Source organism: Fulmarus glacialis, unplaced genomic scaffold (assembly GCF_000690835.1).
Source record: "Fulmarus glacialis isolate BGI_N327 unplaced genomic scaffold, ASM69083v1 scaffold8131, whole genome shotgun sequence".
Lineage (NCBI taxonomy): Eukaryota > Metazoa > Chordata > Aves > Procellariiformes > Procellariidae > Fulmarus > Fulmarus glacialis.
This window is the reverse complement of record NW_009192092.1, coordinates 28,582-47,093: the sequence shown is the minus strand read 5'-3', so window position 1 is coordinate 47,093 and position 18,512 is coordinate 28,582. Positions and strand designations below refer to the sequence as shown.

General features: G+C 44.7%; 1 protein-coding gene across 1 annotated transcript in view; it reads left to right on the top strand.

Annotated features, from left to right (window-relative positions):
- The first annotated feature begins 3,965 nt into the window (after positions 1-3,965).
- ENOX2 (ecto-NOX disulfide-thiol exchanger 2) overlaps positions 3,966-18,512 on the top strand; it is a 39,215-nt gene continuing 24,668 nt past the window's right edge. The window contains exons 1-3 of the mRNA XM_009586927.1: positions 3,966-4,105; positions 9,450-9,581; positions 14,561-14,716. Coding sequence (XP_009585222.1) covers positions 9,485-9,581; positions 14,561-14,716 — 253 coding nt within the window. The 5' untranslated portion in view covers positions 3,966-4,105; positions 9,450-9,484. The remainder of the gene's footprint in view (positions 4,106-9,449; positions 9,582-14,560; positions 14,717-18,512) is intronic.

Sequence of the window (18,512 nt, the reverse complement as noted above, 5' to 3'; positions counted from 1 at the left end):
AAGATTAGCTTTGAATTAAGTGACATCAGGTTAAAAACTTGTGTGACTGCTTTGATATATGCAGGTCCAAATGAAGAACTGGCTCTTACTTCACTGCAGCCTTTTCTGGTGTGACTCTTCCTTTGAAAAAGTCAACTTTGTGGGTGGGCACCCAGCGATTCCAGGGTCTTGGCAGGTAACACAAGGTGAACATGTCTCCATGTTCCTTGTCGGGTTGCAGCTCATACTCACCTCATCCTCTTGCATGTAATGAACTTCATCCTTTTAGGCAACCGGTCCTGTTTCAAACTTCGTAGTATTCATTTTGGAGGATGTTTTCCAAGCTCTGCTGCTGGTCCTTGGGCACTCAGAGCAGCTCCTGTCTGCGTTTGTGCCCAGCACTGCAAACTGGCCCCCGTGCTGCAGAGCAGATTTGACAGGTTCTTAGAGCAGCAGTGAAACTTACGGTGGGGACCAGCCGAGAAGGGAGAGACTGGGGGGCTGAGTTGAGATTTCCGTACTCCATCTCTTCTTAATGACATATAATGCCTGGAAGAGGCTGTGCTGCAGGCTTAGCCTGCTGCTGCTAATCACCCTCACTTGAGAACAACTCTAGGAGCTTTGGGACAGTGTCTGTCCCGTCACCAAGTCAGTGTTCCTGTGCGTGTTCAAGAGTGTTTTATTTGCAATCACACCAGCCCCCACTTCCCCTTTGTTCCTCACCAGCTGTTTAAACAAGTTGTCATGAACAGGTTGACCTGTTGGTGCAGGAGATAACCTGGAGGAGAATTTTAATTACTGAGCTGCCCTCCTGGGCTTTTCACAGGGCTTGATCAATTCCAGGAACATACCTTTCTTTTCTTTTTTAATTGCTCTTCGGGTAGCTGCCTTTGGGGCAGTGTTTAGTGCCAGCCCCTGAGGTCTGGATGTTTTCAGGTAGAAATTATATAAGACAAGAAGAAAACAAGTACTTATTAATTACTGTTAAGTTCTCCGTCACCATGGTCTTTTCTCTTCCTTTTATAGGTCTCCTCTTGTTAATCTGCATGCTGAAAGCAGGAGAGACATTGCTGGCTCACAGCTGGTCCGTAGCAAGTTGCCTGCTGGTTTGCAGCTATGTGGTGCTTCGTTTGCGATGGGGAGGCGGTGGATAGTCAGGGTCATGGGACCTGATGCTGAAGACGAGCATTTGTAGGTCTGTTTCTGCTCCTTCCTATATATGTCAGGTTAGGGTTGGAGCCTTCTGTGAGCAACTTGAATATACTAATCTTAGCAGAACGTTATCCACTTCCCAGGAGCTGCATTAATTTCTGCCCAGGGTGTGAGCTCAATCAGACCACAGGAGGTCTCCAGAGCTGGCATGGGGGTACGGGGTGTGTTGGGCAGTTCGGAGGGAGCAGGGCTGCCTCTCTTCTGGTCTGGCATGAGCTCTTCAGCTGGTTCAGGCACTTTCCTAGGGCGTAACTCATGACCTAACTGGCAGGGGTGCTGGCTGTAGAACTTCCTTTGCTTCCTGTAGACCCCAGTGTTTGTCCTGTAGCTAAGGAATCTGTTTTTTGTTTTTTTTTTTTTTTTCCCCAAGATTTTATTAACAAATTTTTTTGCAAAGAACGCAAGTAGTTTTTCACTCCTTGTTAGCTCAGCTCTGCTGGAGATGGCTGCCTCCCTCCCCAGCACACTCATCAGAGCAGATGCAGCATCTGAGTGCGTCTCCTATACCGCAGAGTGTAATCAAGCATCCTAGCTCAAACTGATGATGGAAGTAATTGGAGTAAGTAGCTACCTTTGCTCTTCAGTGGGTTAGAAAATAATCAATTGCGTGGTGTACATTAACATTCAGGTGTTGGTTAATGCCGAGTGTCTGTATGGCATGTCATCTTCAGTCAGAGCAGGGCATCTATCCATTTCAGGCCTGGCAGCACGAGTGTCCGGCTGGATCGCTGCTTGTCTGCGTCATTCATCCGCCCAAGCATGGGAAAACACGCTTTTAAGTTTAATATTGCCTTTTCCATCAACTGGATAATAATAGAAGTAAACCTTACAATTGCTCCTTTTCTGTTCTCCGTATTTCTTTGCTGCGCACAGCCTCTCTCTATTTTTAACCTGCTGCATTTGAGATTTGTTTTCCTGAGCCCTCATGAACTCAGTGATATTTTGACTTTGGGGTATTTAAGAAGCAGCATTGTAGGCATCTTGCGTAGTCGGGCGTGACTATTGTTGTTGCCAGCCGAATAGTACTTAGTTTTTTGGCTTCTTCTTGCATTCTCACCTTTCAGTAGCTAAGAGAAGAGCTCCTTCAGGCTCTCTGTATCCACTCTCTTGTCTATTTACAGCCGTACACAGCAACCGTGTTTATTAACAAGTTCTTGGAAGTGGAATCCTCTAGAATAGAAATCACGATGCTGCAGTGTGTCTAGAGAAAGGTTTGGTACAAATGCCTTGGCCCATCAGTGCATTGAGAAGGCATAATTGTCATCTTTGGTACTCCTGTAGTTCTGCAGATTTTCCCCCCATGAACACAGGCATACCTTAGCAGAAATGTAGCTATTTTTATCACTTTATATGGGTCCACAAAAAGGATTTTTTTTTTTTTCCCTGTTGACTGTTCAGAGTGAGTTTGCTGAGACAAAGATAAATCAAACTGGATATTTTAATGTCCCTTCAGTCTTGCATCCCTGCAAGTGCTGACGATGACAGAAGGTGGAATAATGAACCTAGTGCTCAATTAAGGGCAGTATACCTCTCTAAAACTTGCTGTGATTAATTGCATACTTGAAGCTTTATGTTTGAAGCATCTGGTAATTTGGAATTGTTTACAAAGTACTTTTTTCTTGTTACCTGTAGTTTTAAGAAACAAACCATTTTAGAAAGCTAGGAATGTTTCGGACCGCGTTCTGCTGGCACATAACTGCGATTAATTGACCATCTCCTGCAGTTTGTCCACCACAGATCTGTGGAGGGTGATCATCTGAAAGATGGTTTAGCACAGAATTACTCTGAAATGGATGTAATACCTTGAATTAGGAAATACCCTGGAAGCTGCAAAACATTAATTTGCATGGGTCAATCTAAATTTGTTCTTGAGTAAACCTAAGTCATCAGTAGATCTGCTCTATCAATTACAAACTCTGAGCAACAGGACTCAAGGCGCTCTGTCTTTGAGTGCCGTGGCTCTTAAAATGAGTGTATGGAGGCACTGCCAGCATCTCCTGCGGCTCTCATTAACCTGCACCCAGCACACGGGGCGGGTGCTGCTGTGGCTGAGGACTGATGGAGTGGGAATTCGAGAGGAGTCGGAACAGGAAAACCTGTTCCTGTGCTGCGGGGTGAGGGAGAGGGAACTTGAGCCCTGAGGCTGAAGAAGTTTTTCTGGACTCTGATAGTGGATTCGTCGCTTGACTGAGGAGGAGTTTGGTCCAGGTGGATGGGTCTGTGAGCTCCCCTCTGTGGGGATGCGCGTTGCAGAGCACCCTTCCTTGGCTACGAAGAGGGGCAACTGCTTGCCAGACTCCTTGAATAAAAATTGCAATAGCACCTTATGTTTTTGAAGATCATCTAAGATGTGCCTTGTTTTTTGCTAGTAAATAATTCCAGGTGAATTCACGACTGGTAATAAATTGCATGAAACTTAACTATTAAAAATGTATTCCTGGATTGGAAAAAATAGAAAAGTAATTCTGTCCTCTGAATTTCCAAACGGTGAAATACTGTACAACACAAGGGAGATGCACCCCTTGTTTACAGTATCAAACAGTTTGACTTGTGTGGGTGTTGGGATTAATGTTTGCGAGTAGTATTTTAAAGCAGTATCAGTGTAACATTAAGATCGGGCGTAGCTGGGGACAGTAAACTGGAGGCACGATCCCTCTAGGGGCCTGAGGGGCTGCTTGTACCTGGGAGCGGGCATTTCTCTTGTTACTGTGATCCTGAAGCATCGCAAACCAATTTAAAGAAAGTCTCTGAGTGTATTTTTCTCTTTTAGGCTTAAACCATCTGTCCTTTGATCCTGCCAGCAACAGCAAATCTCTGCAGTTCGGCAGTGCTGCTGGCCCGCGGGTGTCGGAAGGCCCAGCCGAGAATGGAAGCGATCCGGGCAAGAAGAGGAAGAGAGCAAACGTTCCTCCAGGTGAGCCAAGTAGCAGCTCGGTGGCTGGCAATAGAGAAGGCATCCACATAAGCGTAGACGGAAAACAGTTGCTATGCTGAGGTGTTAATGCAGAAGGTGGACAGATGGAAATGAAGTTGTGGTCTGGTACTGCTTGCAGTCAGACCAGTGTTCGTGGTTCCATGCTTGCATGGCTTGGGGTGAGTGTTCGTTGCTGTTTCTGTGCAAAACAAAAGTAACACTTGTAGTTTTTTCTTTTTTTTTTTAAGCGTTGTGGAACCTCTATACCTGTCCCAATAGATTTATCCTTTTTTTTCTAATTTGACAATATCTCAATATTAAAATCATGACCATAATGAAAAGCATAATAAGCAGATCAGCCTGAATGACTGGAGACATTAATATTTAAGATAACGTAATAAAAGCAAATTTTTAAATGGACCATAATAGCTTATGATGTTGTAATATCAGATCTAGGAGTCTTACTGAAGCTGGTATCTAAGAAATTTTCCTTGTATTTCTCACAGAGTGATTGGAAAAAAACCCAGAGGGAATAATGTATTTGCAGATTATATTGTGGTTGAAAGCTGCAATCCCACCAGTGCGACTGGGGAAACATGGCATCTGCTCATGCCATGAAGATGAGATGTTATACACATCATGTAAATAGCAGTCTGCGGGACTTAGTTGTGTGACTTTTCCATAGAGAGATGCCAGGAGCAGGAGGGGAAGGACCAGACTGGACTGGAGGCAGAAGTGCCGTTTTGCAGCAGGCAGCCGTCTCACTGAGGGAGGGCGATGTGCAAAACATACAGTTGCAGAAAGAGAGGTTGAAATGTAACTGGGTAGAGAAAAAGTCCAACTCTGTTTCCCTGAAGAGAAAAATCCTGTAAAGGAAATTTGAAGGAAGACCCAGAACTTTACAGATAATAGTCCAGCACAGTTTAGGGATGGTTTTGAGATGCTGATAGTGAGAGTACAGGAGAGCTCCACTGGGAGTGTGGAGCTTAGCCTCTTGGCCGAGGCTTATCCTGTCCTTCTAATGTGTCTCCTTCCCCTCCCTGCCCTTTTCTTTCTCATTTGTGTTTGAACGAACTGTCTCCTTTATAATCCCTTGAGAAAATACTCTTTTTTGCAGCCGCTTTCTATTTTTCTCTCTAGATTATCTCTGATAAGCTTTTTTTGATTACAAATATCTGCCGTGTTCACCCTTCTACATCCTCATTTGTTGATTCAGCTAAGATGAATTGCCCTAAGATATCTCCTTGTAGCCAAAGCAGGACTCCTTTTCCTTTTTTGAGATCCTGTTGTCTCTGTGATGCAGTTGGCAGGCAGATAGCTTTCTCATCTCCTTGTAGAGATTTTGTCCAACTGTGGAACAAGACGTAACTGTGACTTCAGTTTTGCAATGTGTAGTGTCATGTGCTATAAAATTGTGATTTCCCTGTTCTGTACCAAGAAGCTATGAACACCAGAGGTCCCTCGGAGGCGTGACAGCCTGAGTGTTTCCCTTGGGATTCAGGTAACATTGATGGCATGTGAGTACCTTGCCTTCCAAATGTATGTACCTTGCGCTTGGGTACCGCTCCCAGAGGTGTGTGAAGCAGATGTGGGGCCTGTTTAGAGGTGGAGAAGGAGGTTGACTTTGGAGGAAACCTCCTTTGTCCCTCTGGCAAGGAGGTGGTGGTTTCTGCCTCTCTGCTATCAGATGTATCCCAGCTGATGGGAGACTTAAGTCAGCTTGCGAGTACAGATAATGTAGATGTAGCCCCTGGGACCGTGTCACCTGCTGCAAAGGAGGCATCTAGGACTGTTGGAAGTGGGTAGAGTCAGGAGTTTATTTTGTTCCTTTTGTTATTTTGCGTGTTTCCTTCATACGTCTGGAGGTCCTTAAACGTCTCAAGTGCCTCTTGCACATGCTGGGTACACAGACAACCTGCGTTTCTCCTGCGCTGGATTGTTTCAGTGCAGATCTGCTTCTTAAGCATCAAAATCTGATCGTTCAGATTGTTCACTGTCAGAAACAGTGAATATCCAAATTCTTCAGGCTGAGCCGTGCAGTACACTGTAACAGGACGACTTTCAGTACCTTGACCCTGCTGGCAGGATTTCTGCAGTCGGGGCAGCCTTGCAGAGGGCTGTGGGTTGTTCTGGCACAACCTTCAGCTGCCCACATTGTGATCATGAAATCGAAGTGTTGTTTTCATTTGGGCATTTGGACGCAGAGGTGTGAGTCCAGGACTTGCACAACTTGAATAACATGCAGTCATTTATTTGTTGACTAGTACATATGGTTCTGGACAGGTATGCTTGGAATAAGTAGGCGAAGCACTGTTTTGCATGTTACCCCGGTGCAGTCTCTTCTGGACAGATGCTTACTGGATGGCAAGGGAGCTCTCAGGTTTTCACCCTTGTGCAGTGGGATGATCCGTGGTCTCACTGCATTGCTGCCTTCTCCTGGGTATTTTGGCTTTCATGTTGGTGCTTTCTTTTTTAATCTTTGATTTCATTTCTTTCCTTTAAACCAGCAACTGCCAACCTGGTAATCCCATTTCTCATCTTTGGTATCCTCTGTTTCTCTCTTTTTGTGCCTGACCTGGTAGCCTGTGCGCTCTGACAGACAAATGGTGATAACTAAAGTTCAGGCTTGTCCCAGATCTGAAACAAAGGAGTTACAAAACTGGGACAGATGAGCATTGGTTTTTTTTCAGGAGAGGTGGGACACAGGTTGCAAAAGCTGATTGTTTGAAACATGACTGAGGGAGATCATAGAAGGGTTTGGGTTGGGAGGGACCTTCAAAGACCATCTAATCCAGCCCCTCTGCCATGGGCAGGGACATCTTTCACTAGACCAGGTTGCTCAGAGCCCCATCCAACCTGACCTTGAATGTTTCCAGGGATGGGGCATCTACCCCCTCTCTGGGCAGCCTGTGTCTCACCCTCATTGTAAAACATTTCTTCCTTATATCTAGTCTGAATCTGCCCTCTGCCAGTGTCTCACCCTCATCGTAAAACATTTCTTCCTTATATCTAGTCTGAATCTGCCCTCTGTCAGTTTAAAACCATTCCCCCTTGTCCTATCGCAACAAGCCCTACTAAAGCGTCTGTCCCCATCTTTCTTATAAGCCCCCTTTAAGTAAGTAGATAATGCTGAGCATTAGAGACTTATACAAGTCTGAAAGGAATAAATTTGTTAGTGTCCTTATGTTCAGGCAAAATGGATGTTCTTGTGCATGTTTTTCCCACTTAAAAAGCAGTGGGTGAGCATGTTGTCATAATAAAATGCAAGTTAGTGTGATCTGTTGAGTTCACAATAGTGTTACTGCCTCTAATTGGTGAACAAATACTGTAATGAAGTACTCATTTCCTTCGCTCACAGGCTGTGATGTGCTGTAGATCCTGCCTGTGGTGTTGCTGTCTATCTAACTGTATTGCAACACATTGCTATGAACCTAGAATAGTCAGTCTTATTCCAAAGATCATGCCTGAAGTTAGATTTCATCACTGACAGCTAGAGAGCTGAATTTTCTTTTTTTGGGGGTGTAGTATGTTCTTCTTCTATTCATGCTGCTTTAATTCACATTTGACTTGACTAAGTCTGCTGACTATTGAGCATTAGGTCTGAGCTATTTCAAAGGATGTTCAGTTTTCCCCCAATCAATAAGGTCTGTCAGATAAGAAGAAAATAGAGGTGTGCAGGTGGTATTTTCTACATAGGTTAACTCCAGTGTAGGCATTGGGCTAGTGTGTAGAGCTTTGCTAATGTAGAAAGTGAAACGGGTGACTCTACTGCAAAGGGTGGCGGGACTGGCAGTGACAGGAGGGAAAGATGAAGCCAAAGCTGAGTGTTTGACCTTGGCAGTGCTTCATTTAAGTTGAGCATGGGAGATGAGGATTTTGGAGATGGCCCAAGGAATGCATGGGTTGGGTGGTTAGCAGAAGATGGGTCAGTGCGGAGGGAGACTTCTCACCAGGAGCGTAGAGGTGGCATCTCAGGAAGGTGAACTGATCTCTTGTCCCCTTTCTGAGGCCAAGAAGAGAGGAGTGGTGACACAGGGTGGGAAATGGAAATTCTGAATCATTAAATCACGGGGTGAGATAAATGGTCAATAAATTTCCTCCTGCTGGTGTGTTATGGAGAGCTTCAGGAGAGCTTTGGGAGTTTGTGCACTAGGTCGCGTTACGGGTTATACGAGATGGGAGAATATCAACTCTGCGGAGTTTCAGGTTAGAGCTGGGAATTTTTTCATACAGCTTCTGTCAGTAACACTGTTGATACTGCCCCCCGTTGTTGAAGCCAGATTTTTTTCAAACAAGCATTCATTTTATGAAAGCTTCATCAGGAAGACGGCATGTGAGACAGCTCTGTGACTGCAAGTGGCCAGGTTTGGTGTCCTTGCTCTGATTTCGGCAGCTATCTCAAGCTCTATCTTTTCTCCTCAGCAGAAGAACGCCCTGGGCACTGGCTGTTGGCTTTTTTGAACTGGATGAGTCCTTCTGTGTTTTTCCACAAGAAAAAAAAGTTTGTGTGGGGATTGTTTTTTGGTTTTGCTTTTTTTTCCCCTGTACAGAGTTAGCCTTGTGCTAAGCATTTTTTTTTTTCTTTTTGAAATCAGGTATTTTTGCATTTGGGCACCTCTAGTTAAAGCCTGTGCGAACAAAAAGAACAAGCGTATGTCTCGGTGGTACAAGGAAGTAACCAGCTAAAGGCATGGTTGACCCAGCTAAATCACTGAAGATGATTTGAATGCTTAATTAAGCCACATGTTTATATAATGCTAATGATTCCATCTGGATTGCCAGATAACTCGGCTAGATCTTGAGTAAATAACACTGGTACTGCTGCTGTCAGCAGCATGACGTTGTTCTTTGCTTCTTTCCCCTTTTAGCGTGGAGGAGAGATGTCTTCAAATGGCAGCGGAAGTACTCTCTGCTGGAACAGACTGGCCATCTCTGTTAAATCCAGTGCAACTATGACAATTTATACCTGAATATTTGTCCTTTGTTCAAAAATCTCTTGGGGGGAATCAAAGTGTACCCCTTACCTTTAATCAGTGTTCCTTTAAGGCCCCTTAGAGCTGTTGATTGTAGTGGATAAACCATAATTTAGATGCTCTTGGAGGGCAGTGTTTTCATAGACCTTGCTTCTGTAAAATCTCGTCTACATGAGAGGGACAGAATTGTGTGGGGTTTTTTTGGTTTTGTTTTTTTTTTTTTTTCCCCCCTCCATTTGGCTCTTTCCTATGTGTTAGGTTCAAACGTGGTTTTGGATGCTGACACTGTAGAGCCTTGCTGGGCAACGTATGCTCTGCAGAAGAGCTAAGATATGCACTAAGCTCTTAATCACTTTTTTTCCTCTCAGCAGATGGTGGCAGAAATCTAAGCCTCGACTCCATTCCAATGGGCTTGCCAATGTCAGACCCAACTGCCTGGACCACTGCGATGAACAATCTAGGGATGGCTCCCATGGGGATGACAGGACAGCCCCTCCTGCCTGGTATGTGAGCTTATCCAGACTGTGCCCACCTTTTCTTTCAAACATGTCTTTGGGAAGAACCTATTTCAGTTGAGTTAGATAAATGCCTACCGCGTACAAAAAACATTAATAAGCTGTGTTTGAAATACATTAATGTCTGCAAGTGATTTAGAGGCCAGTGTTTTAAAACTGATTTCAGAGGAAATGAGAATACGTGTTTTTTGATGCAAACAGTGGTTATTGTGGGGTACCTCTAGGTACTCTGCAGTGGACCAGCCGGAGGAGAGCCCCACACAGAGCTCAGGAAACCAGTCATATCAAGTAACGCATTAGTCTAAGCTGAATAGGAGCTGCTTAAAAGGAAGGGTGGGAGCGAGATGAAGAGGGAAAGCAACAGGGCAGTCAAATGGATATGGCAGAAATTAACGGAGGTTTCTGCTCCAGAAATGACCACCTTGTAGTCTGGAGTACATGTGTGTGGGTGAGTCATCCTATCCAGGATTTGTTAAAGAGCTCCTGTAGGAACAGAGCTGTACTGTACCTGGTTTCTCAGCAGTGCAGGGATGCCTGTGCATCAAAATCCTGAAATGAAATTACTGTTTCAGTGCTTTACTGCATTAAGCGCTTGAGAAGGATGCTGGCTCCTGTCTGAATAATTGCCTGCTCACCTGGGGAGGGAGTGTCTCTGTTGGCAGCACTCTACAATCCTATTTCTGCTCTTGTGGCATAGAGCAGGTAGTTTGCTGTGCAGCTGATACTATATTTAAGTAACAGCATCGCTTAACTTGCCGTAAGTTTTGCATGTGGTCTGTATTCTTCTGTCCCCTAGGCCTTGTTTCACATTTGTCTTTGCTGTAGGGGTGTTGTTTTCATGTCATTCTCCTGCTCACATGCTTCTGTCAAGTAAAAATCAATAGAAGTCTGTCCTAGGAGAGCACACAAGTTTGAAGCCAGTCTCCCATTCCCTGCTGTAAGAGTAGGGGGAGGCTTCTGGGAGATGTTCGTTTTGATCCTTTTGAGATCAGGAGATCTGCACCCAACACAAACAACTCAAAATGTTTTAGAAGGAGCAAAATATTTTTTTCTGATCTGGCTGCTCTGGATGCTCTGGTGAATATGGATCAGCTCCCAAGCACAGTGATGGTTTGAAGTTTAGACCAGTCATATCTATAGTATCTATTAAAGATGAGAGACAATGGAAGCTTGAGGTGCTTTAGGCTATCTTTGCTGAAAGCTAGGTGGGACTAAAGTTTCACATCAGAGTAAAAAATGCGTCTAAAAATGCTTAAGAATTTACCAGCCAATTTCTGTTCCTGCAGATGAAGTAAAGCATATAGTTGTGAGATGCTTTAAGAGGATCTCAATGTCTAAAATGAATGCACAGCACCTTTCACTCCATCCAGCTACTGCCAGCTCTGTATTAAAAAGGTTATCACAGCTTTCACCAAAAAGTACCTGCCAGGCCTGATGTGTTTGAACTCTAAATTAGAGTCCTTGAGGACTTTTTTCTTCTTTTTCTGTTCTTAAAAATCGAGACTGGCTCTACTGAATCTGCTTCTGAAGCTTCTCGAATGCTGGCCTGTAGCTATGGGCTCAGCTTCTTACCAGAAGCAGCAGGTCTCTGCACAAGCTGGCAAGTTGTCTTACACGTTGCTCGTTCAGCAATAAACAGTGGGGCTCACCGCAAATCCAACAACCATGGGCTCTGTGTGCCCTTGCATACGCACTTTCTACTTTTCATTATAACGTGATAGTTCATTACCCTGCTAGTTCTTTTGCTTCTGATAATTCTATCCATTCACTCCTTTAGAAAGCTGTAAGCCTTGCTTAATCAGAGAAACACCCATCTTGGCTTTCTCCTCCCTCAGATTCCCCAAGCTCCTCTGTTCCTGCATTAAGGATTTTCTCTGATTGGCATCCATACCCATTGCTGTCAGCTAACCTTGCAGCAGTAACAAATTACCAGGACAAGGTGAGACTGCTCTCATTGGCATGAAGAATTATAAAATGTGAAGGGACATGTGAATTTAGAGGCTTGCAAAAGTTGTAGCAGTGGGTTCACTTGCCTGTCCTTGACATGTGGCAGATAGCCCAGCACGACCCCTGGCAGCTCTGGCTGTAGGGCTGGGAAAACAGCCACCACCCTGCCAAGGATGGTGGGGACCTGGCTGAAACGCACCTTGTTTTGCCCCCCCCCCACTTGCTGCCAGCACTGAGGTCGTGCTCTTGATCTCTTGGGTGTACCTATATCAAACTGTGCTGGGAAGACAAATGAGATCATGGACTCTAACATGTGGACATTTTGAACGGTCTCTGCGTTTTCCAGCAGATCACTGCATGCTCCCTGTATCTCCCATCCTTTGCTGTCTCAGCAGTGGGAGCTTTGGCTATTCCTCTTCTTCCAGTTGCTCTTGATAGGCAGCAGCGAGCAAAGTCCAGATCACTCCCTGCTGACGTTTTGGAGTACAGAACGAAGAATTTCTTTACCATCTCAAGAGTGCTTTAACAGGAGGATACCAAGGCCGTGTGTAGCAGGGCACAGGCTGTGGAGAGCCAGTGTCCTGGGGTGGCTTCTGTGCTTCTTAGAGGGGGTACTTCAGGGCCTGCTCCGGTACCTGCTGCATGCCCAGGGACCAGCAGCATTGGTGAGACTGGTCTAGCGCTTCACAGCTGGGGTTGAGTTTACTGGCACAGATATTGTTGAAAGGGAGGGAAGTAATGAGCATCCTAGCCTAAACCTAGGAAATCCGAAAGATATAGTGGTAAGTTGGAGGCCAGGATGCTGGTTTTGGCAAGTGTTCTTCCAGCCCTTCAGGAAAGGGGGTGTCCTGTGCTTGTTGCACTTCATTTTGCCTCCAGTGGCAATACCTTTGTTGCAGGTTGGATCAGAATGTTACTTGCTCAGGACTAAATCCTGCAGTTTTTCTCCAGCTACCTCACATCTTCAGTGAGTTTTGTCACTGAAGGTCACAGCCATTCCTGAGGTGACCTTCATCTCAAACTTCAACTTAGCAATATGTGACTTTAAAGAGAGATCTGGAGATGGGGTAGCCTCTCCCCATCCTCTCTTCCCTGGTCCGAGCCTGTGAGCCAAGCCCCAGCTGAAAGACCTCTGTGCCCCAAGGTAGCAGTTGTACAGCTACAGCCTCGATCATTCAGGCCAACCCTTGTCATTCCTTACAGCCCATTTCCTCTGGAAAGGTGTATGCAGTGTGTTTGAGGGAGTCGTGCAGCACCATCACAGGGAGCAGTAAGGCCGCCTGTGCTGTGGAACGGGGCTCTGTCTAAAGATAGGCTTGCATAATTTTTAAATTTTTTTTTTTTAAGATAGGTGAAAACACCATTTAAAATGGCTGAAAACAGTGCTGTCTGCCTGATCTTTTTGAGTGTATCATCTTTGAAATCTACTAATGAAAGTTTAAACATTAAAATTCTGCAACTTTAATGTCCTGCTTTCCAAGCCAGGTGTCATAGACCAGGCCATCCCAGCATCAGCTGGCCATGGATAAACTAATGTATCTCATAAGGATGCAATTCACATGTATCCCTACGTCCATATTTCACAGTTGGCTACAGGAAGATTTCTTGTGCCTTCCTCTGAAATGTCTGTTTTATGGCAGAAGATTTGCCTCAGATCTGTGTGACTGTTCACGTGTGACGTAAGATGAACAGCAACACTTGCACCAAATTACGCAAGGAAAACAACATACACAAGCTGTAGAAATGTAGCCCCAGGTAAAATATTTCAAAACACAAAGGAAGACAAAATTCAGCTACCAAACTCAATCTGGGCACTAAAAGCTGTCTTGCATCCGGATCACTGTAAGTAGTGGTTGTGAAGAGAAGAATACAAAAATGTTTGCCTGCCTTAGGATATGAATAGCATCTGAAACAATGCCAGTTTAGGATCAAAGGAAAATGCTGCCTCTGCACCACTCAGTTCTACCTATTTGTAACTTTTGTCTGTGCCTTGCAAAATTAATTTTATCTGTCACATCTGAAACAAGCAGACAGATTCAAAGGCTCTGTAGTGCTCAGGATTGCGTATTCTGTGGCAGTGTCCTGTGGTATTTTGGGCTTGCTAGGTCTTCAGAGCCTCTTCTGCAAAGAGAGTAGTGATGCTAGAGGGTAGAGAAGATGTCGTGCACTTGCAGGAGGGAGTTCTTGCAGAGATCTCACCCCGATCGTACCAGCTGGTTGTCCTTACAGCTTAGCTGCTGACATTCTCAAACTCACGAGCCTTCTCTGTAAGGCATCTAGGCGTATTGTTTCCATTTCGGTTGCCTACAGGTATTGCTTCCCCAGGGTTTGCAACTTCTGAACAGATAAAATACCCCTCCTTCGACAGCTGTGTTTAGTTTTATTTAGCGTTGGAGGCAAATCTAAGAGCAAAAATCAAAGTAAAACGCTACTTGGATATCTTAGTCAGAGTGCTAACTAAAGCCTAGAAACAAGTTAAGCAGGGTGAGGCATGCAGTGAGGTGATTCTTTAAATGCTTCTCTGCGTTTTACCCAGAATTATTCTGGCATGTTCTTAGCTGCTGAAATTGGCACACTTGTCTAGTTTGCAAGGTGATGCCCTTAACCCTGTGTCACAAGCTGTCTGCACTACTAAACTGCTTGATGAAACCAAACTGGGTTAGGTTTTACACTGTTTCCATATGCCACAGATTTCTTTATGTGGATAAACCTCACTGGGGAAGGTTTTGACACTAGATGGGAGGTGGCGTCTGCAGAGTGGAAAAGGAAGTAGTTTATTTGAACAGAGAAAATTTATTTGGCTGAGGTAATCAACAAAGAAATAGTTTTTAAGACATTGTTTTAAGGGCACAGATCTAAAATTCTGGTGAGTTGTATTGTGATGTTCCCTCTCTATTGTTGTTTATTCAGCTAATTTCCACTGGCACGTGTGGGGAGAGTACTCCATTTGCTGTCTGAATAAACAGTTACTGTATGAGTCCAAACCACTACCTGACTCCCTTATTCTTTTCCCCATTTAGATTTTGATCCTGCTCTTGGGATGATGACTGGAATCCCTCCGATCAACCCCATGATGCCAGGCTTGGGAATAGTCCCACCTCCCATCCCTCCGGACATGCCTGCTGTGAAGGAGATCATTCACTGCAAAAGCTGCACTCTCTTCCCACCTAACCCACGTAACTGTCTATTTATGTTTTCTCCTGTTTCTGTCTGTATAGGAATACGTGTGTGTGTGTGTGTGTGTATTTAAAAAAAAAAAAAGTGTATATGAGAGAAGAGCCATTACGTTGCTCTGGGGTGAGTCACTATGACTAGATGCTGGCAAGCAGGTGACAGAGCAATAGGAAAAGCCTATTCTTGCCACTGTTTGCCATTTCAGTAAATAGCCTTTTCGGTTGTTAGATTAATAAGGGCTGGGAAAGAAAGCATTGCAGTCCCTGGATATTTGAACTCCAATCTTCATGGCTTGATTCCCGCATGTATCATCGAAGGCTTCAAAGACAGCAAGCTCTTGGAGGTAAGGGGACTGGATCAGCCAGCATGGTCCGTGCTGAATCTGTGCTCTGGGTTTTGCAGAATGTGATGGAAGGAGAGTAGAGGCAGTTGGAAGTAAGACAGAAAACTAAGAAACAGACAGTCAGGGTTCACTAGGCTATAGCAAGAAACAAGGATCCCCTTCAAACTAGCTGACTGACCCTTTCTCCTCGCTTTCATTATAAAAACCAGAGGGGAGAAAAAACATCATTACCTGTCAGTTGGCTGTAAGAGGAAGGGGATGAAATAGCCAAGAAAATGTGGATGTGATAGAGATAACTAGGAGATCTCATTTCTTGGCTTTGGAGGATATCCTTAGCTACTGCTATTAGAAGAGACATGTATCGGTTACATACTTAGCATCCAGTCAGCCCCAATTCTTTGTTTTTTGGACTTCGGGATTTTTTTGGCTGAGGGACTTCTTGGTGCTTGTATTAATTTTCATTAAAAGATTCTAGATCATCTTGATTACTTTTTTTGGTCAAATCTTACTTTGCCCCCACTCTTTCTGCTTCTAATATACATTTCTGTGGTAATCGATTCCCTTCCTGTTTGTTGCAGACTCTGTATGTGTATTTCTGAAGTCTGTTTTGGAGCGATTACTCATCCAGTTAGGCTTGTAGGGCAAGGCTTTTTTTTTTCCTTGCTTTGACATACAGGTTCTAGTTCATTTATTGGAAGCTTTGATTGCAGGTGAATGGAGCAGGGCACCCCTGTTGGTTCACACTTACCGGGATCAGCAGGAGCTGCACAGAGTCGTGATCCCCTCGTCTGCTCCCTGCAGCATATGGCAGAGCCTGGCAGCAGGTCTCAGATTAATGTATGCAACTTGGCAGCAATTGCTCCCCTGGTCTGGGTGTTCCTGAGACCTCTGTGTGCTACGGGCCAGAGCTCTGCCTGCAAGCAGGGCTTTGCTTGGCTTGTTGTCTTCAGAGAAGAAGAGTAAGTCAGATCCCGTGAGCTATGCTTACTGCCAGACAAGCAGAGGGTGAAAAGTGTTCCACCCTGTAAAGCATTAATGATAAAATCTCAAGAATAAAATTGACAGAGGTTACAAACTGGGGAAGGTAGGAGCGTAAGTGCAGTCTCAGGCATGCTTCTCCCTGCAGCGCCTGCAGAGCCCAGCCGCAGTGTTGGAGCCCTGCAGAAATCTGTGGGTCCGTGCCAGCACAGGACAGTCTTGAAATTACCAATGGAAGAACAAGGACTTAATTTTTTCAGAAGCAGTGCTCTTCACTGGAAATAAGACACTTTCATTATGCAGAGAATTTGTGGGAGATGTTTGTAACTGTGTCTATAATTCATAAGAAGGTGCCAGCAGATGGCACCCGAGCCTGATGGGCTCCCAGCAGTGGGAGTCTGCGGTGCTCCCGTGCCCAGCATTTTAAATAAAACTCTTGCAATGCCCAGTCTGATGACTTGTGTCTTAGTTCACCATCCTCAGAAGAAAACTTATCTTGCTGTCCTGGAAACAGTTTTGAGTTGGGTGTTTGTTTTGAGTTGGGTGTTTGTTTTGAGTTGGGTGTTTGTTTTGAGTTGGGTGTTTGTTTTGAGTTGGGTGTTTGTTTTGAGTTGGGTGTTTTTTAAATTAAATGCTTGTTGACGGGCCAGTTCAAGAATTTCAAACACTGTGTAAGGAAGAAGATGCACTGTTAGTCCCTTCCTGGCCTCCGAACCTTTAACAAAATAGTGCATCTCTGCCTGCTGGCAAAAAGTAACGGTCACAGAAACACTCAGACACTGCTTTTGAGGTACGTGTTCCTCCCAGATTTCTTCTAGCCACACTCAGTGGTTTTCCAGCCTAAGATCTGCGTACATGGTGTCGGCTGAACTCCCGCCGGGGTGCTCCTGCATGCATGTCTCCTGCTCCCCTCTCCTGTGCTTGTACCCTCCACACTCTCCCTTTCTCATCCATCAGGGCTGCTAGCATTTCATGGTGCTGTGGACTGCTTCCAGTGATAGTTTATCTGCTTTGAATTCCTTTCCCTCCCCTTCTTGTAACAAACTGCTTCTTGACTTCATCCAGGCCCATGTGTTTCTGTTCTTGGTTGCGTGAGACGTGCTCGGTCCTGTTTCCCTGGGACTTTGGTCCTCTTCTGGTTCTCCTGTAGCTTTAATCCCTCCTTTAGTGTGGCCTTGTGAACGGATGCAGTCTGAAATGTTAATTCCTGGCAAATATCTGTCAGGGATATTTGCCAGGAGGGAAATTCCTCTTCCTCTGAGTCAGTCTAGCAGAAAAGTTTAAAAGAAAACTCCTATTCCCATTATTTTGCTAAAGATTTAAAAACATTTTTTGCAAAATGCAGATAGTGTGGGTTCAGCACCCTCTGTTACAGCTGTTATCTTGTCTTTCATATACTTATGACAGACCTAACATATATCTTTTGATCTGCGATACGGTCTGTGCAAAACTGTGTTCAGTACAAATGTGAGACAGTGGAGATTGCTTTTGAGATGTGATCAGGGCTTGTAATTTAGGAAATTTCCAAGAAAAATTTATATTGGTAGCAAAGTAGACATAGGAGATGCTTGATAAGGTTATGAAGGTGTACTGGTAAGGGGATTAAACTTGGTTTTCAGGGAAAACCTAGCAGTTGTAGTCCGTGTTATCCTGAGAGGGGAACCTCAGCATCTTGTAGAGCTTATGAGTCCTTCCTGGAGGCCCTTGCTACAAGCTGGTACCGGACTGGGCGAGCTCCCGGCCGGGTGCTGTCTTGCAGCTTCTGTTCTTGTGAAGTAAGAATAGGACGTTAAAAGGAAGTGCTGATGCAGAAGAACTGGGGTTTACCGAAAAGAAGGTTAAGGATGATGTTCCATAAGGCTGTAGCAAGTCAGTGGTCAGGCTCGATGTGGGAACCCAAAGGAGCCATTTCCAAACAAAAAGAAAATAATCCTAATAATTACTTTTGGAAGAACTTTGCTGGGAGTGTGCCAAAGAATTAAAAGAATGTAATACAACTATTTTGTTAAACAAACACGTAAGTAGTGTAATTCTGTGAACTTAATCAGGGGCGATGGAGCTCAGCACTGGAATTCATTTAGGATTTTCCAGATATTAAAAAACACCGGGTAACAAATGCATAATCCTTCTCAGCCTTCACATACTGCGTTGGGAGGGTCTCGCTGCACTTGCCAGGTAGGCACCTGAGCATGGAAATGAGTTCGGTGCTGGAGAAACACTTCTCCAAGTCACAGCAGTCTCACATGGTCTCTTTTGTGTGCTGCAGTGTTATGGGTGGGTAAGTGAGCATACTCAGCAACCTGCTTCTGGCAAACTAGACTTAACTTTCAGCCTGCTTTTATGTTCTGTGGTTCATTTTAGCCACACAGGTGAAAAAAACATTAATTCCTTCTACACCTCTTGGCTATGCCCATTTCCTTTATCTCTTCCTTCCGTAATATCTTTTTAGTCTAAATTTGGTTCATGACCCTCCCTTA